Source organism: Humulus lupulus, chromosome 1 (genome assembly GCF_963169125.1).
Source record: "Humulus lupulus chromosome 1, drHumLupu1.1, whole genome shotgun sequence".
Classification (NCBI taxonomy): Eukaryota; Viridiplantae; Streptophyta; class Magnoliopsida; order Rosales; family Cannabaceae; genus Humulus; species Humulus lupulus.
In genome coordinates, this window is record NC_084793.1 from 303,167,720 (window position 1) to 303,193,661 (window position 25,942).

The window sequence follows — 25,942 nt, forward strand, 5'->3', positions numbered from 1 at the left end:
GATAGGTGCTCGATGAACTATAACCTATCACAGGACCATAGAGTCATAACCATGGGATTCTACTCCCTAGCCATGTGACAAGCAGTCACCTAGGCCTTAGGCCCTGGCTCTGAGTAACTAGTCCTAGACTAGCCAAGCACTTATAAGTTTCATCGACCTTAGGGTCGGTCCAGCATTAATGCTCCTAGAGACATTCAATGCTGATATCGATTAGATCTAACCTTTAATCGGCACTGCATTTAGGACGCTTACGCCGACTCTTAGGTCAGTAATACACGACCATTGTCGATTCTGAATAGTCAGTGCCTTACACAAGTAAGCAAGATTTGCTAAGCATTTAATATGCAATCAATGTCCACATTTAATAACCAACATGCCTAAACAACAACCACGCATGTCATATACACAGGGTGTAGTTTTCTTACCTCTGATTGGAGCAAGAGTTAATATAAGAACGACCCTTGAGAATGATCAACCTTTAAGTTCCTTAGCGGTCACCTAGTCATAATCAAATATTGGACACTATCAATAAAATGAATAACAAAGGTTCCTGAACCAAGATCTAGCCTCCGGGGCATCAAATCCCACTAATTCGGGTAGTGATAGCGATCCCGAGGCCTAAAACTGAGTTCCCATGATCAAAACACCCAATTGGCCTCAAAACCACTCAAGAGCCATAGCCCTAGAAGCTTGAGCAAGGGTCGCGGCGCCTGAACTCCTCCTCCTGCTTCTTCGAGCTTGGGTCGCGGCACCCAGCGCCCAAGAACAGGGCCGCGACCCCCACCTAGAAACAAGCCATAGCCACATGATAGGAATAATTAATTTATGGATGTTAGAGAAAATTTTTCAGAAAAGTTTGTGAGTAAAAAATGCTGGACTAGGTAATATAAGAAGATTGGGAAATTTTCATTTTTTTACTATTCACTGGGTACTATTCATAGTGGGTCCCACAGTAGGGTCCCACAGCGGGGTCCACCCCATGGTTCCCACATGATGATGCAGTAGTGATAAAATGATGATTTTAGTAAACCACCATGCTTAATATTTTGAAAATTTAATTATTCCACTATGCTTGATATTTTAAATATTTTATTAGCATAGTATCCCAAGTTTTTCCTATAAATAGCTATTCCAAAACTCATTTTGAATTACAAAACCTCATTTTCTTTCTCTCACTCTACCTAAAAAAAAATCTTCTTAACACCCTTCTAAAGTTCTAAACCTCGAAGATCTAGGCGAAGTTTTGTCCGTAACGCTAGCCTACGAAAACCTTTTAGGTAAGCTCTCTCCCGAGCCTTTCATTTCAGTTATTAAGTTATTATATATATAGATTATTTTACTATGCCGTTATAATGCCAAAATTTATATATAGATTATTTTACTATGTTGTGATAATGCCAAAATTTATATATAGATTATTTTACTATGCTGTTATAATGCCAAAATTTATATATAGATTATTTTACTATGTCGTTATAATGCCACAATTTATATATATAGATTATTTTACTATGCTGTTATAATGCCAAAATTTATATATAGATTGTTTTACTATGTCGTTATAATGCCAAAATTTATATATATATATAGATTATGTTACCATGCCGTTAAAATGCCAAAATTTATATATAGATTAGTTTACCATGTCGTCATAACTTACAATGCCAAAATTGAAATATAAATTATTTTTATGTATCTTTATAATACTAAACTTATATAGGCTATGGTCACACTTTTGACTATTATGGACTTTTATTATATGACCTTATTCCCTATTATTATGGACTGATACTATGTCCTGGACATTTCCGTATGACCATGACCACGACTTTTAGACCGGGATCTTGCCATGGACAATTATAGTATGACCATACGTGTAATGCCCCAAATTTCCTAATAAGGTTTAAGACCTTGATTAGGAGGCCGGGAGGGCCATAAATGATTTATTATGATATTTAATGATTATATGCATGTTTACGTGAATTATATTATTATATGATGGTGAATGCATGCATATGGGCTCATATTTATAATGCAAGGGCATTTTGGTAATTTGGCCATTGTGGGCGTACTTGTTTATTATGGGTGCATGATTGAGATTAATTAATCTAGCCACATTATAAGGTGGATTGGTTCGAGCTATTCGACATGAGACGATCATGAGGTGTAAGTGTTCGGTCTAGTCATAACGGGTTTAAGTTCGGGGCTCGGGGTGAGTCTCGGGGTGAATTTAATGATTAGAGCATTACCGGGAATTAAAGGGTAATGGGATATGATTTATTGGTGTTTGAGGATTTTGAGATTAGCGGGAATTAGGAAGCGTTAATTATAATTAACGAGTTAGGCGTGAAAGGACGGTTTTACCCTCGGAAGACTTTAGAGGGGTTTATTTGGCTTAGGGGTATTTTGGTCTTTTGGCCCTAAGGATATATATGACATAAAGGGCTGTGGAAAACAGAGTAAAAACAGAGCCATCCTCATCCTCTCTTCCTTCCTCTCCCGTACAAGATTTTCCCTTCTCTTTTCTTTGAATTTTGAGAGCCCAAATCAAGAAGTTAAGCTTGGAAATCAAAGGTGGCAGCTAGGGAACCTGTAGCAATCATCAAAGGGGATTCAAAACTGTGTTTAAGGTGAGTTCTAGCCAATGAATTCAGGTGTGCTCTGTTTTCAAGTTTTGGTTTTCAGCTTTTGATTCTTGTGAGAAGTTTGGATTCAAAGGGGTTTTGATGGGTGATTAGATTGGGTTTTGATGAGGGGAGGTTATGGGTGGTGTCTAGAGGTTTGAATGAGTGTTTGGAAGGGGTTTTGGGCTAATTTGAGGGGCTGGTTCTAAGGGAAAACGCAGGGGCAATTCTGAGTTCGCGTGCTGGTTTTAGGCTGAACTGGGCTCGGTGCCGCGGCACGGCTTTTGTGTGCCGCGGCCCATGCGCGTCTGGCAGATGGGGTTTGGAGGCGTGCCGCGGCACAGCTTTTGGGGGCCGCGGCCCATAAGGCCAAATTTGCTAAAAAGTGGTTTTTAGCTTAGGGATTCTTACCATAGGCCTCGGGGTTGGACCTAGTACCCGGTTGGGTAGTATTTGAGGTCTCGGGGGCTGGGATTTGGTTTGGGAACCCTTAGTTATCATTTTTATTAATGATACCTTATATTTGGTTATGACTAGGTGACCGCTAAAGGACTAAAAGTTGATCGTTCTCAAGGGTCGTACTTTTAATCGTTCTAGCTCGGCTTTGAGGTAAGAAAACTGCACCCTGTGTATATGTATGACATGCATGGCTGTTATTGATGCATGTTGGTTGATTATTATGTATGACATGCATGGCTATTCTTGATGCATGTTGGTTGACTATTAAATGTGACATGCATGGCTGTTATTGGTGCATGTTGGATTGCTGGATATATGGCGTATGATGCCTGAGAAACATGTGATTAGGACATGCTTTGTATACTGGTTATGATATTGTTCAGAGCTTGAGCCTCTGTGGTTGTGCATGGTCCTAACTGTACTGGTATCTGTTAGTAAGCATGCTAAATACCTTGTTTATGGATATTGAACATGTGATATATGATTGGTGGCATGTCTTACTCGTGAACGACACTGACTAATCAGGGACCGACTCTAAAGTCGATGATCACGCATTGAATAGCTCTATAGCATTAATGCGGGACCGACCCTAAGGTCGAAGAACTTATAAGCGCTTGCCTGGTTACGACCAGATGACTATAGCCAAGGTATATGACCCCGGTGACTGTTGTCACATGGCTAAGGGACGTTGTCCATAGTTTCGACTCTAGAGTCGTGAGGAAGGTTATGTTGGTAACTAATCACCTTGCACCTGTCCTAATCAAGCTTAAGTCGAGAATTATGCATTGAATGGCTCTATGGCATTAATGCCAGACCGACCCTAAGGTCGAAGAACTATTAAGCGCTTGCCTGGTCTACGACCAGATGTTTATGGCCAAGGTATATGACCCCGGTGACTGTTGTCACATGGCCAAGGGACGCTGTCCGTTGCACGACTCTAGAGTCGGGAGGAAGGTTATGTTGGTGACCATTCACCATGCACCTGTCCTAATCAAACTTATGAAAGGATCACTTGTCAGTTAAGCCCTGGTGACCCTATCGTCATATGGCTAGAAGGAGCGATGCTCATTATTGTGACTTTTGGCTATTGTCATCTATTCACTTGGACTAATAGTCCTGAATGGTTATTATGATCGTTGTTGACATTATATCATGCTTTATTGGGTTTTCTTGCTGGGCTTCGGCTCACGGGTGCTACGTGGTGCAGGTAAAGGCAAGAGGAAGCTGGACCATCCTTGAGTTGGAGAGCTTAGGTGATGATGTGTACATATGCAGCTGCTCGTCCGCCACGGCCGAGGTTTAAAGTGGAACTAGGGTTGAACCCTGTTTTGCCGCTTAGAACGGCCTGTTGTATATACTTTCTGTAATAAACCCTGAAATTATATTTTCGGGATCCCAATGTATAAATTAAACGTTCTAGTGAAACGTTACATCCTAACCAAAGTTTTTAATCCCTAAACCGCTAATCATACTTAGTTCACGATTTTGGCCAAATGACTCGATTAGCGAGTTTAGCACTGTTTACAAGGCACACCGTAACGGTCCCTGGAGTTTGGGGCGTTACAATACGCCTGGACATAAAATAAACAATAAAATAAGAAAAATAGAATAACAACAATTATAAACTAAAATTACATCATGTAGATTTTATGTAAGTTAATAGTTTGTGTTTTTATTAGGAAGCTAACAATTTCAGATGTTTTATCAAGACGCAAGGTAAGTAGAATCCTCATCTACAATACAAGTTTTTTATGTGTCTTATGTGCATTTATATGCTTTATATGTTAATCTGCCATATTGTTCTTATGCATAAGTTATTTTCAAGAACGTTATATTTATTATGCATAAGCACGCTTAATGTTCACAAACAAGTTATTGAAAGCGTTAAAGTAGAGGTGCTGCTTGGGAGACCTAAGTCCCAAAAATGTAAGGAGGTAGATGTACTTCCCTATATAATGAATGTTTATGAGGGAGAAATTCCCTATTATCATGTTTATGTTCAGGTGGGAATGTGATTCCCTATGTAATGCCGGCAGCAGCATCCTCTAGGGCCCAAAAGAAAGGAAAGTGAAAGAAAGAAAATACATAACATGTTGCACGTTTATTTTAATGCATATGAGATAGTTATTCTGCTTACTGAGCCTTAGCTCATCAGATAATGTTTTGTATTGTAGGTAATTGCTTATGCTTCACGTTAGCTGAAGGAGTATGAAAAGAGATATCCCACTCACGATTTAGAGTTGGCAGATGTGGTCTTTGCTTTAAAGATGTGGAGACATTATATTTATGGAGAGAAGTGTGAGATCTATACAGACCACAAGAACCTAAAATACTTCTTCACTTAGAAAGACTTGAATATGAGACAAATGCGTTGGCTGGAGTTAGTAAAAGATTATGATTGTGGGATTTTGTATCATCCAGGAAAAGCCAACGTGGTAGCTGATGCTTTAAGCTGGAAGGGTCCGGGACAGATTTATGGTGTGAGGCTATTAGCCAGAGAGTTAGCTGATGATATGACCAGAGTTGGTATAGAGTTGCTGGTGGGATAGTTGGCTAATATTACGCTACAGTCTACACTGTTGGAGAGAATCAAGGAGGATCAGTTGAGTGATCCACAGTTGATCAAGATCAAAGAGGATGTTTTGGCTGGAGCATCCAGAGATTATATAGTTTCTGAGTTAGGCTTGTTGAGATACAAGGGGCGGATATGTGTTCTGTTAGACACTGCTTTGAGGTGAGAAATTCTAGATGAATCTCATACTACACCTTACTCTTTGCATCCAGGCATCACAAAGATGTATCAGGATGTGAGATCGTTGTATTGGTGGCTGAGGATGAAGAGAGATGTAGTAGAGTATGTGGCTAAGTGCTTGACTTGTCAACAGGTCAAGGCTGAGCATCAGAGGCCGACAGGGTTACTGCAGCCACTGGATATCCTGATGGATTTTGTGGTGGGCTTACCCAGGACTGTTGGTCAGCATGATTCTATTTGGGTGATAGTGGATCGCTACACCAAGTCAGCTCACTTCTTTCCAGTGAGGACTACATATACAGTTGATCAGTATGCAGATCTCTATGTGAGAGAGATCGTGCGCCTTCATGGAGCACCGAGGTCGATCGTGTCAGATCGGGACCCCACTTTTACTTCCAAGTTTTGGGAGAGTTTACAGGGGGCCATGGGTACACAGCTGAAGTTCAGTACTGCTTATCATCCTCAGACAGATGGGCAATCTGAGAGGACAATCCAGATATTGGAAGACATGCTGCGAGCATGTGTGCTGGACTTTGGTGAATCTTGGAGTAAGTATCTACCTTTGATAGAGTTTTCCTACAACAACAGTTATCAGTCTACCATTAGGGTTGCACCTTATGAGATGTTGTATGGTAGGAAGTGCAGATCTCCCATTCATTGGGATGAGACAGGTGAAATGAGATACTTGGGTCCTAAGGCAATTCAGAGGACCAATGAGGCCTTTGAGAAGATTAGAGCTTGGATGCTCGCTTCTCAAAGTAGGCAGAAAAGTTATGCAGATCCCAAGCGCAGGAACGTGGAGTTCCAAGTGGGAGACTATGTCTTCCTTAGAGTCTCGCCATCGAAAGGGGTGAGGAGGTTTGGGAAGAAAGGCAAGCTCAGCCCTAGGTTTGTTGGTCCATTTGAGATCCTGGAAAGGATTGGTCAGGTGGCTTACAGGTTGGCTTTGCCACTAGCGTTGTCAGCCGTGCATAACGTGTTTCATATTTTAACTCTTCGGAGGTATGTATCTGATGTGAATCATATTTTGAGTTATGAAGATCTGGAGCTTTAGGTAGATCTCTCCTTTGAGGAACAGTCAGTCCAAATACTTGACAGAAAGGATAAGATCCTCAGGAATAAGACGATACCTTTGGTTAAGGTATTGTGGAGGAACAACAAGGTCGAGGAAGCAACCTGGGAGCTAGAGTCAGATATGCAGAATCAGTATCCCGAGCTGTTCAGGTAAATTTCGAAGACAGAATTTCTGTAAGAAGGGGATAGTAGTATTGCCTCGAAATCCCTAATGCGGTTTAGTGGCTAGATTAGTAGGCCGGGAGGGCCATAATTGTTTAATTATGTCATTAAATGATTATATGCATGTTTATGTGAATTATATTATGATATGATGTTAAATGCATGCATGTGGGTCCACATTTAATTATTGGAGTGTTTTGGTAATTTGGCCTGTTGAGGGCATATTTGTGTATTTTGGTGCATATTGTGATTTATTGATGAGATCCCATTATTATGGAGATATATTTGAGCTATTCAGCATGAGACAGTCTTATTTTGCAAATTAGCAGTTTTGTCATAATGGGGTCATTTATTAGGATATTGAGTAATGAGAATGTTTATTTGATGATAAATTGAGAGTTATTGAGATCAGGAGGAAATTTTGGGAGTTTTGACTATTTTGCCCCCGGGGATGTTTTTGGGACCCTGAGCATTAGGTTTTATTTGAGGTTACTTAAGCCTGAAGTAGTTCGTCAGTTAGAACCATACGTTTAAAACACCTTTTTCTCTCTCCCGTTAACCTTTGTGACATTTGTGGCAATTTCGAAGAAATCTTGAGTTCTAGGAGTCGGAATCAAGCGAGGATTGAGGCATAGCGATCCTAGGAAAGATTAGAAGCTTCTTGACTGAAGGATTTAACCAGAAACAACCCAATCAAAGGTAATCTAAGCTTTAATTTTTGAGTTTTTAGAGTTTCTAAGCTTTGAATTGGATTTTGTGAATCGTTGAGTTTTTGGTTCGTTTGAGCCTCGAGATTTGATGATTTTGGATCATTAAGAAGTTTGGGATCTTTGATTTTTGGATTTGGAAGTGTTTAGGTATGTTTTAAAAAGGTTTAGGATGAAGAAAATCGAGGCTATGGCTAGTTTCTAGGTGGGGTTCGCGACCCTGTTCTTGGGCGCTAGGCGCCGCGACCCAAGCTCGAAGAAGCAGGAGGAGGAGTTCGGGCGCCGCGGCCCTTGCTCCTGGTGTGGCTGGGGGCCGCGGATCAAGCTTCTAGGGCTGCGGCTCTTGAGTGGTTTTGAGACCAATTGGATGTTTTGATCATGGGAACTCAGTTTTAGGCCTCGAGATCGCTTCTACTACCCGAATTAGTGGGATTTGATGCCACAGAGGCTAGATCTTGGTTCAGGAACCTTTGTTATTCATTTTATTGATGGTGTCCAATATTTGGTTATGACTAGGTGACCGCTAAGGAACTTAAAGGTTGATCATTCTCAAGGGTCGTTCTTATATTAACTCTCGCTCCAATTAGAGGTAAGAAAACTGCACCCTGTGTATATGACATGCGTGGTTGTTGTTGAGGCATGTTGGTTATTAAATGTGGACATTGATTGCATATTAAATGCTTAGCAAATCTTGCTTGCTTGTGTAAGGCACTGACTATTCAGAATCGACAATGGTCGCGTATTACTGGCCTAGGAGTCGGCGTAAGCATCCTGAATGCATGGCCGATTAAAGGTTAGATCTAATCGATATTAGCATTGAATAACTCTATGAGCATTAATGTGGACCCACATGCATGCATTTAACAACATATTATAATATAATTCACATAAACATGCATATAATTATTTAATGACATAATTAAACAATTATGGTCCTCCCGGCCTACTAATCCAGCCACTAAACCACATTAGGGATTTCAGGGCATTACAACTATTTTCCAAGCTGGCGAGTCAGCTGGATGTCTTAGCTTGCAATCTTTTACTCTATCTTTGGCATGCCAAATTAAATTTTTAGCATGATCATCATTTCGGTACAACCTAACCAAACGAGGTATCGGTGGTAGATACCATAAAACCTTTGCAGGGACACCTTTTCTAACTACATCTGAATTATTTGTCTTTTGCCATCTAGACTCGCCACATGTTGGACATGCAATTGCATCAACAGATCTCTTTCGATATAAGATGCAATCGTTAGGACAAGCATGTATTTTTTCATATTGCATGCCTAACGAACATAATGTCTTATTTGCTTCATAAAATGAAGACGACATTTTATTATCTTCGGGTAATAATTCTCCTAAAAATGTTAACAACTATGTCATTCCCTTATCACTCCACCTGTGTTTGGCTTTTAAGTTATACAACCTAAGTAGTGCTGAACATCTTCTAAGATTGACTGAAATTTAATTGGATCCACATGTGATTCATATTGTGCATCATCAATCATTTCTAAAATATCATCAACTTCGTAATCCACATCAAAATACTTATTATTCTTAGATGGTCTCTTATCAGTGACTTTCATTACTTCTCTGTGCAAAAACCATACTTTATAACTTTTGTCTATTCCATTCCTAAATAAGTGATCTTTTATTTTAAAAATTGGCATCCTCACAACGTTACCACACTTAACACAAGGAAAATTAATACTATTAGGAGATTGAGTATTTCTTGCACAAAATTCCAAGAAAAACTCAACTCCATTCCTATATTTCACGGATAACCTATTCGCTGACATCCAATCTCTATCCATTGTCAAACTTCACACAAAAAAAAAAAACAAATCAACAAACATTAACAATTAGGTTCGTGGATTACCTAATTGAAAAGTAAATAAAGGAAACAATATGTCCAAAAAAAAATTGGGCAGCATTTTCCTTATTTCTATCACATTTCCCAAATTTAAAGTGTGCATTTATACAACACATGGTATACAAAAAAATATCCAACAAATTAATCAAGCATGCATAATTTTCATATGACTAAATCTTAAAAAAATTGGGCAACATTTCCCCTATTTCTATCATATTTCGCAAAATTTAAATTAACCTATATTCATCACATAAACACAACAAATCAATTAATCAATCAAACATGCATAATAACAGCTTTATATAACCGCAGCACACAGTCCCAGAACCTATCTCCACTATTTTATAATTCATACATTCTACTAAGTTCAATATCTTAATTATACATTAAAGTTTAAAATATTGCCTCTAATATAAAATCCTCTAGAACTTGATCTCACCAACAAAGTTGTCAACAAAATACATACTCAAATATAACAATAAACAAAAAAATAATAAAAAAGTTGACAAAATATAAAGAAAAATATATTAAAGCTATATTGTAACTAAATAAACAATAAAATGCTTAAAGAAAATAAATAATTTGTTATATGTACTCATTTAAATACTTAAACACGAAAAAAAATATATTTTTTTAAAAAAGTTAACAAATCACATAAAGAAAAATAGACTATAAATATCCTAACTAAATCAATAATAAAATATAACTTAAAGGCGTCTACAACCCAGGTTGGCTGATGGTCTAAGCACGATGCTACCCGCGGCGGAGAATGGTGCTCCGGCAATGGGCTCCCTCACTCATGGTGTGGATCTTTGGTGGAGGCTATGCATCTCTGGTGGGGTTTGCGATTTAGGTAGGGGACTTAGAGGTTTAGAGTGGATCAGTGACTTCTTGGTTGTCGTATGGGGCCAGGGGTCTAGGGTTCATTTGGGGCTACTGAACCTTTGTGGTCGTTGGACCGTGCGCTATTAATGTCTGGTTTGCTTAGCTTGAGTGAGAACTATAGAGAAAGGATGGAACATGAAAGATTCCACTGAAAAGCTATTGTTGATGTGTCTGAATATTTATCATAAGGAGAGAGAGAATGCTAAGTCTAGACTCTTATTCAAACATTTACCATGTATTGGATTGTTCGTCCTTTTAGCTGTGAAAAGAGAAGGAAAATTCTAGTTGAGTTTGGAATAGACGTGGAGGATACCAGAAGGTAGCATAGTGGGAGATTCAATCCTCTTCCTTGTAAATAATTTTATGGGGTCGCAAAATATTGCATATCTTGTAAGAGGTGATAATCTTTGAATCTACCGAGTCGACGAACAGGCGTCAGTCAGTAAAGCAGATGAGTCTCAGTCGCATAGGTGACCACTACAAGCATCGCACACCACTGCCACCACGATCGCAGGCAGATCTAGTTCAAAGAAGAAATACTATGTCTGCCCCACCAATATGGATTAGATAAGTTTCATGTTAATATCCCACGTTTTTTCTTTTCTTTCAAATCTCATATATTTGAATTTACAATATCTAATATCTCATGTATTATTGTTTGTATTGTATATATATGTATATAAGCGTGTAAATTTCTGAAAACCTTCTTTTAAAGTAGACTCTTGTTATTCATCTTCAACCAAGATTTCTAGGTAGACTAGATTTATGGTGATTTCTCTTTGGTATTCGAACTGTGGGAGATCGCAGATGTGTGAAATTATGTAAATTGGTAAGGTTTGGTGTCGATTTATCAATTGATTAGATATATTATTTTGTTTTCTTGCTACTTGAGTTCAATGTAATCAATTTTGGCATATCATATTTTTCATAGAACTGATTGTAATCAGTTTTGGCATAATTGTTTATAATTTTTTTCTAATAGTAAATGGCAATTATTCTATAACATTTATTACTTTTTAATATTCATTCATTTTTTCTACTGAGGAATTTTATTTCAATGGTTGAAAATTACTATTTATTACAATTAATATGGTTAATTAATTTAGAGATTTTTCCAATTTTAGTTGAAAAATGTATAATATGGAAATTAAATGAATTTTATAATTAAAATTTTAATTGCTCCTTTATATTTATTAAATGGTAATATATAATTAAAATTATTTTAACCTATTAATATTTTTATTTCAATATTTTGTTTTTATATTTGGAAGTTAAATGGTATTTTATAATTAATCTAATATTATTTTTTCATTTTTATTATTAAGAGTGATTATTTTATAATTATTTTTTATGTAGTTTCTTTATTTCAATTATATAGGTGCAATGTACAAGAATCTTAGTTTTTCTCTTGGATATTGTTAAAATCAAAAGGTATGTATCTCCTTAAGTTCTAAATTGAGTATATATTATCTCTCACATATCTTGTGCCTCTTTATAAGCTTGTTTGTGCATGTTTATAGACTTGTTTTTTGTGCCTGTTTGTAGGCTTGCCTATGCCTCTTTATAGGCTTGTTGTGCCTGATTATAGGTTGGATGAATTGGTAGTCAACACACAAGGTTGACTATTATAAAACTGTAATAAGGTTGCTAGTGGCTTCCTTCAATTTACTTTGGGTCAAAAGGAATTTTAGCTATCTTAATTGATTATTTTTTATTGGATGTGGTTGTTTTGTTATTTTATTACTCTCGATCTAACTAGACAAAATTAATGGGGTCTAACCAAAGAGTAGCCTTTGATTAGACCCCTAAACTTAAAAACTAATTTTATTTCTAAAATTTTAATCGAGGGAAAACCAAAGGATGGAACTTTGGCTTGATTTCCTATTTTTTAAAAGATTTTCTTTTATTTTACTTTTAAGAAGTTACTTATATTTGTTGGTTTGTGTTGCACGTTTACTTATCAACTTTTAAAGCATAAGTTCTGGTGAAACTAAAAGAGACTTTTCTATACTCAACATTAGATTTTCTTCTTGCGGTTGTTTCTTTGATTTTTCTTCAATTGATTTTGGTTTAAAACAATAGTTCAACCTATTAAATTATCTGGGTATTAGTCATTTGATATGAAAATTCTTTTGTCTAATTTCCAAGAGTATCTTTGCATGCTCTTTGGCTAGACAATGAGTTTTGTTGGCTAGAGGAAATCCCTCGCCCAATTTGTACTCCCTATATTATGCATTCTGAATAAAATAAATTTATTCCCACAAAAAAATATAACTTAAAGAAAACAGACAATTTAATATATACATATTTAACCAATTAAACTCAAAATTTAAAAAGTTAACAAAATATAAACAAAAATTTACTCAAAATATTCAAACTAAATAATTAATAAAGTGAAACTTATACAAAATATATACATTAATATATATAATCATTTACATAAGTAAATCCAAAATTAAATTAAATTTAAAAAAAATTAAGAAGTTAACAAAAAATAAAGCAATTATAAAAAAATAAATATTAAAATGCAAAGTTTAAACCTAAAACAATTACATAATCATTAATATAAAACTATCCAAAAATTAAAAAATTAGAAATATAGTCAATTTATAAAAAAAAAATTCACAAAAATTCAATTTAAATCATAAAATTTAATAAAATTGCTCTTACTTGTGGTAATTGAGCAATGTGGGTTCTTGAATTAGAAAATCCCAAAAACTAAGAAAGTTTATGGATTTTCAACAATAATCTTCAAAAAATGCAAAATCTATACAAAATATTAAAAAAAAAAAATCTATGTATAAGGTTCATAAACATATATACATCATTATTTTTACATTAAAATTGAAAAAAGCTTACCAAAATGAGGGAAAACCGAATGGGGCGCCGATAGTTCTCTCCATTTTTTCTCTGAAAGTTTTTAGGGTAATGTGGCTCTGTCGGGGACGAAATGGGGCTTATTTACTGAACGGGTCATTTGCGTCAGTGGCCCACTGACGTAAACAGTCTCGTTAACAGCGTCAATGGCCCACTGACGCAAACGACCCCGTTCAACGCCGTCAGTGTATGTTATAACACAATTACCCCCGCATTTGTGGTAGTACCCAACTGCCACAAATGTTAATTCTTGGTCAACAGCGTCAGTCAACTGCGTTGACTGACGCGTATGACTGACACAATTGCCATTTTTTGTAGTAGTGCATCTTACACAAAAAATATTATGTTTTGCAAAATGAAGAACAAAATGCAATATTATCTAACAATCCAAAATATAAGATATAAATGATGAAAATGAAGAAGTAAAATCCATAAAATTTGTTGCATTACAAGGGAAATCAACATACAACAAATATTATCTAGTTACAAGTTATTTCATCATGATCTTAATAATCTTATGAAAAAGATTAGAAGCACATAACTAGAATAGAAATTACAAAATAAATAAAATACATACTTGAAAATCCTCTTGAAAAACACTAAAATGGAAGAGAGAAAGTGGTAACAAAAAATTAAGCACCCAAAAATTGTCTTGAAATTCCATATTTATAGCCAAAATGAGAGCATTAAAATAATCAACTTAAATTAATTAAACAAAGTAAATATGGCATGCAGAGGTAAATTATAGGGTGTAATGATGATTTTTGTGGTGAAATATGTGGAAAAATTGGGTAAAAATATGACAATTTTGGGAATTGTGGGACAAGGAGACCATTGGTGCCTTTGTTGGGCTCAATAAGAAACAAGGAAAATTGACTTGGTGGGTTGTGGCAGTTGGCCGGCTGCTGGGTATGTTGGGAGGTAGCTTGGGATGTTGGGTCGTGGGCTAGGCGTGATGGCAGGTGGGCCGCCTGGAGGAGCTAGGCTGGCAGGGAAGGAAGATGGGGCTAGGAGCTTCGGGCTGGGCCTGGCGCGGGCCCAGGTGGCTGGGGAGCTGAAGCAGGCTTGGGCTGCTGGGCCGAATAAGGCATGGGCCTGGGGCTTTGGGAGGCCTTTCATAAATGCCAATTTTATCCTGTCTTTTCCTTGAAAATACCATTTTTTTCCCTTCATTTTTCTTGCTTTTCAATAGCAAAAATGCAACAAATTCTCTTCCAAAATAAACACAAATTAAATTAAAACTAAATATTTTCAATAATAAAATATACAACATAAGTTCCATGAAGATATTAATTAAAACTTAATTTACTTAAACATTTAAGCTCAAAATTGCATCTTTTTATTTCTAACTTAACAATATTAATTTCATATAATTAAACTACAACATATTATAATAAAATATCTATAAAAACATATAAAAATCTAAAAAAAATTACAAAAAGACTAAAAAATTAAAAATTACTTAAGAACTTAATAAGTTACTTAAAAACTCAAATATAAGCAACAATTAGTATTAAAAAATGTGGTAAAATAACTCTATTTTGTAAAGTTATCATAATGTTAACAAGTTGTTTGGTTTTGAATAATACAATGCTTAATAATAAATACATTAAAATAAATAAATAAGATAAAATAAAATTGAATATAAACAGTAAAAATGAAGGGAAAAAAAACTCAAAAAGCATAAACCCAATACCATAAAACAAACAAGGAAATTATAGGGTGCACATGCAAATTTTTTTTATTGTATGTTGTAGTTATTTAGAGGTTAATGCAAATTTTTGAAAAATAATTCTGAATAATTTATAGGACTGAAAATAGGGTTTAAATAAATTATTTTTAACATGCTTAAAAAAAAAATAGTCAAACGTGCAATAAATTATTGAAACTTTATTTTTGTTATGATAAATTATTTGAAACTTTCTAAAAATTTATAAGATACTTTAAATAAGTATAATGGAGATGTTCATAAAAAAATTACACCGAAAAATTCTTAACATGAAGAGGTGTATAAGTTTCCTTTTTTTAGGGTACACTATATATCATAACCCAAGCAAACAAATACAAAACAAAAGTTCTGAACAAGATAAGATGGTATGATGCGATAACATACTTTAATATTTTACATAAGGTGACATTTTATGATTGGTTAGAGATACCTCATAATATTTATTAAATTCTAATAATTGAGACCCGATATTAGATTGCATTAATGACATACCAACTACTACTTAGCAATTCTCTAATATTTTTTGGGTTCTATTTTCTCATGACATGTATGAGTTCCACATCATCAAAGTTATTGTCAAGTGTGAACGGTTTATGGGCTCAATTTTGATTGTATGTGAAAAAGCCAAACGCCTGCCAAGACTTAAAATTATTAGGGATAATGTAATTTGGCTCTTGACAAGTAAATAACCAATGAAATCAAGCTTATGAATCGTGGTCACACAACACCTACAAGCAAGGAGAGCCTTAGGCAAATTCACACCCATTTCCACCCTCCTTTTATTAATCTCCCCCACATTGCATGCTCTCCTTTTATTACACACGCACACATGAGGAAGCTATGCCCTAACATTGACAGGGACGATGGACTCGAGACGGTTCTCGAGGTTCCCATACCCGAAGAAATGTTCAAAAGCATGGGGAACAACTCCAACGTAAGGTTTCAAAACATGTTAACCTGGATGAAGGCTCAAACTTCCGATAAATGGTCGGCGCCGATCATCGCCGGTCGCCTTAACGAGCTACGCTTCCTTCTCTACCTCGTCGGATCTCCTCTCATCCCTCTTCAGGTCCAATTAGGCCACTCCGTTCACCGCCCAGTCAAAGACTGTTCCATTGTAAGACCATCCATCTCTTTCGATCGTTTTCTCTTAATTGTACATACCCTCATCATGAATGTGATTGAATTTGATGTATTTGTATAGCAAGCTTCGACGGCAAAATATATAGTTCAACAATATGTGGCGGCGACGGGAGGACAACCGGCGTTGAACTCGGTGAATAGCATGTGCGTGACGGGGGCGGTGAAGATCAGTGCGTCGGAGTTTCAGCAAAGCGATGGGAGCGTCGTCGTAGATGTTAAGAAATGCACTGAAGAGCTTGGTGGGTTCGTGCTTTGGCAAAAGAATCCTGATTTGTGGTGTATTGAGATTCTTGTCTCCGGTTGCAAAGTTGTTTGTGGTAGCAATGGCAAGCTTTCATGGCGTCACTCCTCTAATCAACAAACTCCCATCTCCAAAGGCCCTCCACGCCCCTTACGCAGATTTCTTCAGGTCATTCATTCATTCATCTCACTCATTGTTGCACCATCTTAGAACAGTGGAGATAATTTTATTATATATCATGTTGTGATTTGCAGGGTTTGGATCCAAGAGCCACAACCAGTTTATTTTTAGATGCAATGTGTATCGGAGAGAAAATAATAGACGAAGAAGACTGTTTCATACTGAAACTAGAAACGAGCCCAGCAATTCGTGAGGCCCAAAGTGGCCCAAATTATGAGATCATTCACCACACAATTTGGGGTTACTTTAGCCAACGATCGGGCCTGTTGATACAGTTTGAGGACTCTAGGCTACTCAGGATGACCAACAAAGGAGACGACGACGTTTTCTGGGAAACCAGTACGGAGTCGGTAATGGGAGATTACAAGTACGTTGACGGAGTCAATATAGCTCATAGTGGCAAGACACGTGTCACCGTGATTAGATATGGAGAGCAGTCCGCCAATCACAAGAGGGAGATGGAAGAGACTTGGAAAATCGACGAAGTCAACTTTAATGTTTGGGGTTTGACCATGGAAAGCTTTTTGCCTCCCTCTGACTCTCAACGACGTCGTTAAAAGCATATTCATTGTCGTTTTTTTTAACTGTACTTTTTGTTTTCAAGAGAAGTAAAAAATATATACGTAAATTCATTAGGTTAGTTAAATACTGGCTAGATATTAATTTGGATTTATCTCATGTATCAAATAAGTATAAGATAAGCAAGCATTTTTTTTTTTTCGTTTTAAATTAAGACGTGTCAAATGAATATTGGAAATAATTCTCTAATTCGATTTTAAATTAGCATTTACATTATTTCACATATCAAACTCTGTAAATATATATATGTAAGATTTCAAATGAATGAAAAGGAATTGGCTAATTATTTATTTAAGGTGTTATGTTAAGCTGTCTTATAATGTTACTGATAATTAATTGTCTGGCAAAATTGATTAGACAAAATAGCTAGCTTTGGACCTGTGGAGGAGGTAGTCCCTCATGTGGCCCACTGTTTTTTTTTTTCAATGAAAAAATAACTTTATTTAGATAGATCATTTAGCAACACATAGGATGCCCGTGCTATACAATGTTTGAATTTCCTAATTGATGTTAAAAAATAAAAGTATTTGGTTAAGGTCATCATCAAACACTCTCGGGTCAACTCCACCACCTAGCTTACTAATATATCCTTGCATTTCCAATATGAACACGTTGACTTAACTAGTTTTGCCTACTTGAATCATACTATCGTTTACAATTATAAATAATTAGTAGGAAAATTACAAAAACAACAACAGAAAAATATGGGCAACGAAAGAGCTAACAGAAGCACAACGACGTCGTTCAAGTCTTTCGGGCAACTCAACCTAAACAAATATACTTTTACGGGCGCATTGTTGTGCTCCATGACTTTTATTTTAGCTGAATTTGGTGACTTTTATTTATTTTTAAATTTTTTTTTGTAGCTCCATTTTAATATAACTTCCTCTTATGTAATATCTTTCCTAATTAATTAATTATTATCAAATTTAACTTGAGCAGATGGGGCTGGGATAAGCAGTGCTGTGAAAATCTTCATGCAGAAGAACCATAATATGGTTTATTACGAGTTTGTTTCGTTAGCAGTCCCTCTAATAGAATGGTTAGTCGCTGGAAGAATATCCGGTTGGGTTGGAAGTCGCCGCAGCTTATTATTATCCGTTGTCCTCTACTTTCTCGGTTCTCTTATAACCTGTCTCGCACAAAACTACGTCGTTTTCTTAGTCGGTAGCTGTTTTGTGAGCAGCGGAATTGTGTTCACTAAAACTGTCGCTCCGGTTTACGTAATCGAATTATCGCCTGATTCGACTCGAGGCTTGCTTGCATCATTTGTCGAAATATTTGCTACTGTGGGAATGGTACTCGGGGATATTACGACCTATTTTTGCTCTGCTAATTTCTCAATGGATTTGGGTTGGCGAGTCATGCTTGGAATCGGAACGATTCTTTCGTTTCTGTTGTTTATATTTTTGATGGCTTTGCCCGAGTCACCGTTTTGGCTCGTCTCCCGGGGAAAACTAGGTGAGGCGAAACGAGTTCTGGCCAAGACTTCGGAGAGTTCAGAAGCTGCGGAGCTACGATTGACGAAGCTGAAATCGGCCTTAGGTGTACCGGAACAATCCTTAAACGACATCGTTCCGCAGCCGAAGCAGCGAACTTTTGCGGAATCGTTGAAAGACCTTCTCCTCCGTCCATCTCCGTCCGTTCGGAGAGCATTAATCGCAGCCGTTGGTTTGAGTTTCATCCGGAATGCGACGGGTGTTGACGCCCTCAATCTTTACAAGAATCGAATCATGTCCTTCGCTGGGATAAAAACTGAGAGAGAAATCTTAATTCTTACGACAGCCGTCCGATTAATCTACGTCTTTCTCGAGTTAACGGCGGGATTTTTAATCGACAGAATCGGACGACGTCCGTTGCTTCTTGCCAGTGCAGGTGGTATGATCCCCTCCTTGGCGGGTCTTGGGCTGGTGTTACGGTCAATCCCTCGTAGTAAACACCATAAAAATGTTTGGGCTGGGCCTTTGTCATTGGTCATGTCACAATCTTGCTTCTTGTTTTTCTTTATTGGGCTGGGCCCTTCGACTTGGGTTTATTGCTCTGAAATTTTCCCAGTCACATTGCGGGCCTATGGGACCGGCCTTGGAGCCATGGTCAACACGGTGACTCGCGCGGTCATGTCTATGACTTGTTTAACGATATTTGTTGAGATCACGGCTGGTGGTTACTTTTTAATATGTGCTGGATTGGCTACATTAGCGTTATTGTATATATACAAGCTGGTCCCGGAAACGCGTGATTTTTCTTTCTTCGAGGAAGAGATTCTTAGATCAGAGGTCCACGTGGAACAATCGGGAGCGTTGATTGCTACTAATTTGGAGGAACCAATATTGAGTTGGGATATTGATAAAAAACAAAGCAAGCTACGGATGTGTAATACTTTTCCACCTTGTCGTTATTCCACTTTCGATTCTTTGAAGTTGAAGGTTTGAGACAATCACATCTTTGATTGATTACTTTGTATGCAACAAATCCGCCTATAGTTTTCATATTTTGGATTATACCAATTTTGTTTGGTGGTCCTTGTAATATTATAACTGAATTGGGTGCTAATTTGTTAGACCAACTCAAACAAGTATAGCTTCCGAGCGTGCTGTGAAGTTTGTTAGTCATTTTTGGCGTCTTTTTGATAGTGTCTGAATACTTTTTTGAACTTTAGCTCAGCTTACCATCCCCAAACTAATCGACAGAGAGAAGTGGTCAATCAAACTCTTGGAGATATGCTTCGATGCTTGGCGAGTGATAAGCCAAAACACTGGGATCTTGCCGTAGCCCAAACCCAGTTTGCCTATAATTGCATTGGGAAATACCTAATACCTAACCTAACGTATGTTGTTGAGTTGCCTTCGGATTTTCATATCTCCAACACATTTAATGTTGCTAACCTCTTTGAATACCAACCTCTTGATGATGACCCAACATCAACCATGAACTCGGAGTCGAGCTCTTCTCACGGAGGGGAAGACTGGTGTAGCAGTTGCTTTACTTTGTTATAGTTGTTTTTTTATTTACTGTTGATTATCTTTGTTTGTCGTTTTGAGACCATGTTTTCATATTTACTGTTATTTCGGTAAAATTTTTGTTTTTGAATTTTTTAAACACAAAAATAAAAATATAATTTTATTTTTGTTTCTTTATTTTTAAAAAATAAAAATATGTTTGGTAACTATTTTTATTTTTTGTTTTTAAAAGTAAAAAATAATAAACGCGTTTGATAACTTTTATTTTTATTTTTTGTTTAACAATATAATGTGTTGATTTGAAGAAGAGAAAAAAAATAAAAAATAAAAAACTGTTAAAAAAAATTTTGAAAGTGAAAAAATTCTATTTTCAAAATTTAATAAATTTTAATTAACATTTAAAAAATAATAAATAAAAATAGAGTTACCAAACACATTTTATATTTAATTTTCAAATTTTTAATTAATTAAATAAAAAACTATTTTTATAAGTGTTACCGAACAACACCTTAATTAAAGTTAATATTTTGCACTCATATTTGTATTTTATTATATTCATTTATCATGAAGATCAAATATTATTGATATAGTTTTAAATTAGATATATGTATAATGATTTATATATAAGAGAATTTAATTCAAGATAATAATATAAAAATCATCTGGAACGAATAAAGATTATGAGTATAGTCTATTTTCTGTTTAAGGCATAACAATTTATTCAGACTGTTAAGTGTATCAACACAAAGAGATAGATGTACCGTATACAATATAGATTGTATTGGACTGAGACACGATGAAAGAAATAACTTATGATAATCTTTGTTAAAATATAGAAGTTCAACATTCATCAATCGACGGTCGTTTAAGACTTGACCTCAATCCTGAAGTGAGTAATGGATTCATATTTTTGTTTTTATGACTTTTGACTTGTCAGGTAAGGTTCAATATTCCTACGACCGAATTACTGATATCTTGGAGTCATAAAATTACAAGTGGCTGGGAACATACTTCACAGATATAGAATATGCTTCTTACCTAAATGAAAGCAGATTGATTGTTTATTTTAGTGTTGATTCGAGTCTTGAACATAGAGCGCTCAATCTCTGCTAGAGAACATAAATTTCATTCTATAATTAAATTATAGAATATTGTTCATTAGATGATCAATAGAACTAATTGGTAAAGACATAATTAAAGAGGTTAACAGACATCAAGACCTAGCTTTAATTATGAACAACTAGCAGATGGTCATAACTCATGCAATGTCTAAATCAATTGACGACTTTATAATTATAACTTATAATAATATAAGAATGTAGTTTTGAGAGTTCAACTATGAATTTCTAGTGGAATAATTTGTAGTTAATATATTAATTAATGGAACTAAGGATTAGTGAAATTAATTAAATTATGGGAGCTTGGAACTACGGATCCATACGGTCCCTGTACTAGCTCAATAACAGAGAGGTAAGATTTTGGTATTAAAAGGAAATAATTAAAAATAATAAGGTGTTATTTTTAATCTCACAATTTAATATTATTTGTGAAATATTATTTATGAACTAATATTTATTGTCAAATAAAATTACATTAATAATTTTGTGAAATTAATTTTGATTGAAAATTAATTTAATCATATTTAATTTTGTGGTATAATTGTATACTACATAAAATAATATGATAAAGACTCAACAAATAGCATTTTATAGAGATAAAATACCACAGGGCCCAAAGCCCTGTAGTTGGCGCCAACCATAGTCCAAATGGATTGTGGCCCATGCAGAGGCCCAATGTGATTAGGGCTAGGTCTTCTTTTGATTGTTATATTAATATAACATAACATCATGAAATAGAGACGCCAGTTGCAATTTCACGTTATTTGCCTAGAGAGAAAAATAGAGAAATTTGTTATCTGAATTGTAAGAAGAACATTCTCTCATGTGTTGAGATTCAAAAGTGTGTTCTTGAGTATCCTACCAAATAGCATAGACATTCACCTATCTTCTTCTCTTTATGTGAGCCATAGTATGGAAGATGGTGGGTTAGGAGGCTAAGACGGTATTTGATCTACATGTGTTCTACGTCTGGAAAAAGTATTTGTAATTTTCATTTTATTCAGATCCATGTCGCATGAGAAAGATCTCATTTTAGTTATGGTTCCTAGAGTGATTCGTTTTTATGCTTTAATAATTGTTATTTTCGCATTGAAATATTATCTCATACTTCCGCTACACTGTCATCACATGATCAAAAACCAACATATTAGTCTTCCTTTTATTACGTCGTTTATTACTTTTGTTTCTAATGGTTGTAAAATAAATATGTTTTGGGGGTATTATACATACTCCTTTTATTTGGGAAGAGTAAATATGATTTTTTTTCTCGAACTATTACACTTTTCAAATCGTGCCCCTTAAAGTTTTCCGCCTATTAAAAATTCCTCCAAATTATGCACGTTACTGAATTGTGGGAATTCTGTTAGTTTCCGAATGACGTAGACTGTCAAATCAACCTTCTGTTAGCCATGTCATCCAGAAACTAACGGAAGTTTCCTAATTCAGTAACGTGCATAGTTCGGGGAGAATTTTCATAGTCAGAAAACTTTAGGGGTCACAATTTGAAAAGTGTAAAACTTCAGAGGGGGGGAAGGGATCCTATCTATTCATTTGGGAATGAAATCTAGCTGCCAATGAATTTCATAATTAAATTGTTTCCACTTTAGCTCTTCCTTTATTGGAGAGCTCCCTTTGATCCAACCGGACCAAAACTACATCAACAACGACAAGAGGTTAGAGAATATCACTGAGTTGAGTTTCTTGAAGAAAATGCTTTCATTGCTTTGAGAATGGTCGTCTTCCTTTGTTTTACATCAAATGGAGAGTGCAGCCCAAAAGTTGCAACTCTTGCCTATATAAGTTGAGTTTATACTTTTTTGCACCCTATGTTTTGTTTCATTACCTGTTTGGACCCTGTGTTTTGACAAATTATTTTTTGGACCCTATGTTTTGTAAAATGGTTCAAATAGAACCCTAAACCCGATTTTGGTCAAAGTTTTTCTCAACTAAAATCACAAATAATTCACCAAACTAATACTTCAGAACAAAAATAAAATTATTCTGCTTAAAAACTGTGTTGTTATATTCAATTTTGTCTTTATTAAAATTGAGTTTAAGGGTCTATTTGAATATTTTTACAAAATATAGGGTCCAAAAATTAATTTTTTAAAACACAGGGTTCAAATAGGTAATAAAAAAAAACACAGGGTCCAAAATAGTATAAGCTCATATAAGTTTTATTTTCTTTTTCAAATGAGAATTTAATTTAATTTATTTAGTTAATTATTTTGATTTCATTATCAAGTTAGAAATGTTTTCCATCAATTTCCAAGCAAACTTTTCCACTTGAAGTTACATGTTTTTTTAGTAAAAAATTACTTTTTTATAGTTAAATATATATTTTTTTAATTTTATGGTTGTAAGGAAATTTGTACATTTTTACCGTTTTACATTTTTACGGTTTTGTCTTTTGTCTTTTTTTGTGTTGTTTTTAGTTTTTTTTTTATGTTTAGTTGTTGTGATAAATATTGTTTTGTTATTTTTAGTTTTTTTTGTTGATACAGTGAGTTGTTTTTCCTAAAAATTGTATTTTTGTAATTGTGAAACTTTGAAAATTGTATTTTTAAAAATTTGAGTTTTTTTTTTTAAAAAAAAGTAGAAACTGTAAAAAAGTAGAAAAAATGTGTATTTAAGAAAACATATTTCCATTTTATCGGCATCTTTACCATTGGTAGATTTTTTATTTTATCAGATATATCTCTATATCTCATTAAATTTATATTTCTACGTATGTGTGTGGTTTTAAAAACACGAGCAAGATGATTGATTTTTGGGTTATGTATTACAGTTTTGTTTTAAATCCACTTTGATTGTTGTAAAATTTTGTTATAGATTGTTTTAGTTATTTTATGTGTTAGTATTTGATTTATTATTGTTTATTTGAATTTCAAATAAGTAATTTTTTTTGTTATATTATTTATAATAATATAATGTTAGATTAAAATAATGTGACAAAATAACTTTGTCACACTTTGTAATATAAAATGAGTTGTAAATAAGTGAGACAAATGTGTGTGTCTAAATTTGTAACATACTTTTGGGAGTTACATATCTTACAAAATTAGTAACTATTTGTAACTTTCAAAATATCACCTAATAATGTATAAAATGAGAGTTACACATTTCTAAATTGAATTTCGTAAGTCATTATGTTATATGTTTGTTAGATAGATGATTTTGACTGTCATTAGGTATATGAAAGTTACAAAATCAAAAGGAAAAGAGTTTGAACATTTTTGTGGCAAAGTGCAAAAATTGGGAGGTTACAAACGCTCCAAGCCACAGCCTAGAAACAGAGGCTCATGGTCGTGACCTATAAAGGTTTAGGCCGTGACCTGGGACGATGACAACCAAATCACATTTTTGTATTTTCAACAATTTGAACGTTTGGAACACTTCAAGTAATTCTCAGATTTTTCATTTAATTCCATAAACACCCAATTTAATATTGGTAAGAGCCAAGAAGGTTGGTAGAATTTGAAATTCAAATAGTGTCTCAAAATTCTATAAATAGAAACCTAGTGCTCACTTGTAAGACACACAATTTCTATCTACTAAAACACTTGGTTAGTTTTTCCCCAAAATGACTTAATAATTCCATAATGCTATTTCCATTTGAGAGTTTCATTAATACTTTTAGAATAGGGAGAAATAAGTTTTTGAATAAAGATTTTGAACATTATTCAAATTGATCATCCCTATTACTCTACACTTAAGGTTGTATGAGTGTAAGAGTTTCTATCTTTCTTCTTTGTTCTTATTTCCTTTTTGCAGTCTCTATTTACTTGTATTTTTTTTTTCTTGAGTGATATCTTTTCTTCTATTATTCATATTTTCTTTATATTTATTTCATTAAAATTGTAACACTTATTTTATCAATATTCTACTCTATTTGTATTTCTTGTTCAGATTTGTATTTTAGTTTCATATTTCTATTTGAATAAATATATTTCTATAACATTATTTAGATGATTAGACGAAAGCAAACAAGTATATACTTGTTTTGTATGTTAATTTATATTTTATTTTTATGATCTTTTCCAATCACTATGGATTTGAAATGGTTTATCGTATAAAAGGTTTACGTTATAAAAATAAAATAATAAAAAATTTATCTCCATAGACACTTTGGTCTACATATAATATATTGGTCAATTTTATTATATTTTTATATTTTCACATCTAACATTTCATTCTCTCCGTATATTGTGCAGTTTATGCATCAATTACATATTATGTTTGTGATCATTTGAATTAAATATTTGTTAATTTTGTTTTATTTAAAGTTTATTGTAACTTATGTGGTCGATAATAGACGCTGATTAATAAACTATATGACAATATCATTTTGTCTAAATTTTATGATTTTTTAACTTATGTTTTGTGATTTTTTTTTATGTTAAGTCTCCTTTTTTAAGTTATTAAAGTTTTTAATATATAAAATAAACTAACAATTTTTTAATTAAGTTTTTTTCTTTCTTTCCTAATAGATATTTTTAGTTATATTTTTTTTTAACTTTTACTTATTAGAGCACTCTCAATGGATGCTCTACTTCATCCTTTAAAATACATTCCCA

At 34.6% G+C, this 25,942-nt stretch overlaps 2 protein-coding genes across 2 annotated transcripts; both read left to right on the plus strand.

Moving 5' to 3' along the window:
- The first annotated feature begins 15,831 nt into the window (after nucleotides 1–15,831).
- Nucleotides 15,832–17,491, plus strand: LOC133812600 (uncharacterized). The gene is made up of 3 exons (XM_062246388.1): nucleotides 15,832–16,261; nucleotides 16,349–16,696; nucleotides 16,783–17,491. The coding sequence occupies exons 1-3, from the start codon at nucleotides 15,851–15,853 to the stop codon at nucleotides 17,263–17,265; spliced, it is 1,242 nt and encodes a 413-aa protein (XP_062102372.1). The 5' UTR covers nucleotides 15,832–15,850; the 3' UTR covers nucleotides 17,266–17,491.
- A 375-nt stretch (nucleotides 17,492–17,866) lies between these two features.
- LOC133812601 (putative polyol transporter 1) lies at nucleotides 17,867–19,887 on the plus strand. The gene is made up of 2 exons (XM_062246389.1): nucleotides 17,867–18,118; nucleotides 18,230–19,887. Exons 1-2 carry the CDS (start codon nucleotides 17,992–17,994, stop codon nucleotides 19,717–19,719), a joined length of 1,617 nt encoding a protein of 538 aa, XP_062102373.1. The 5' UTR covers nucleotides 17,867–17,991; the 3' UTR covers nucleotides 19,720–19,887.
- The last annotated feature ends 6,055 nt before the right edge of the window (nucleotides 19,888–25,942 follow it).

Excerpts from the sequence above, each read along its gene's own strand:
- LOC133812601 (XM_062246389.1), top strand. The coding sequence starts at position 17,992 with ATGGGCAACGAAAGAGCTAACAGAAGCACAACGACGTCGTTCAAGTCT. Across the intron at positions 18,119-18,229 it reads TTTTATTTTAGCTGAATTTG|ATGGGGCTGGGATAAGCAGT; the intron begins GTGACTTTTATT and ends TAACTTGAGCAG.
- LOC133812600 (XM_062246388.1), top strand. The coding sequence starts at position 15,851 with ATGAATCGTGGTCACACAACACCTACAAGCAAGGAGAGCCTTAGGCAA. Across the intron at positions 16,262-16,348 it reads CAGTCAAAGACTGTTCCATT|CAAGCTTCGACGGCAAAATA; the intron begins GTAAGACCATCC and ends GTATTTGTATAG. Across the intron at positions 16,697-16,782 it reads CCTTACGCAGATTTCTTCAG|GGTTTGGATCCAAGAGCCAC; the intron begins GTCATTCATTCA and ends TGTGATTTGCAG.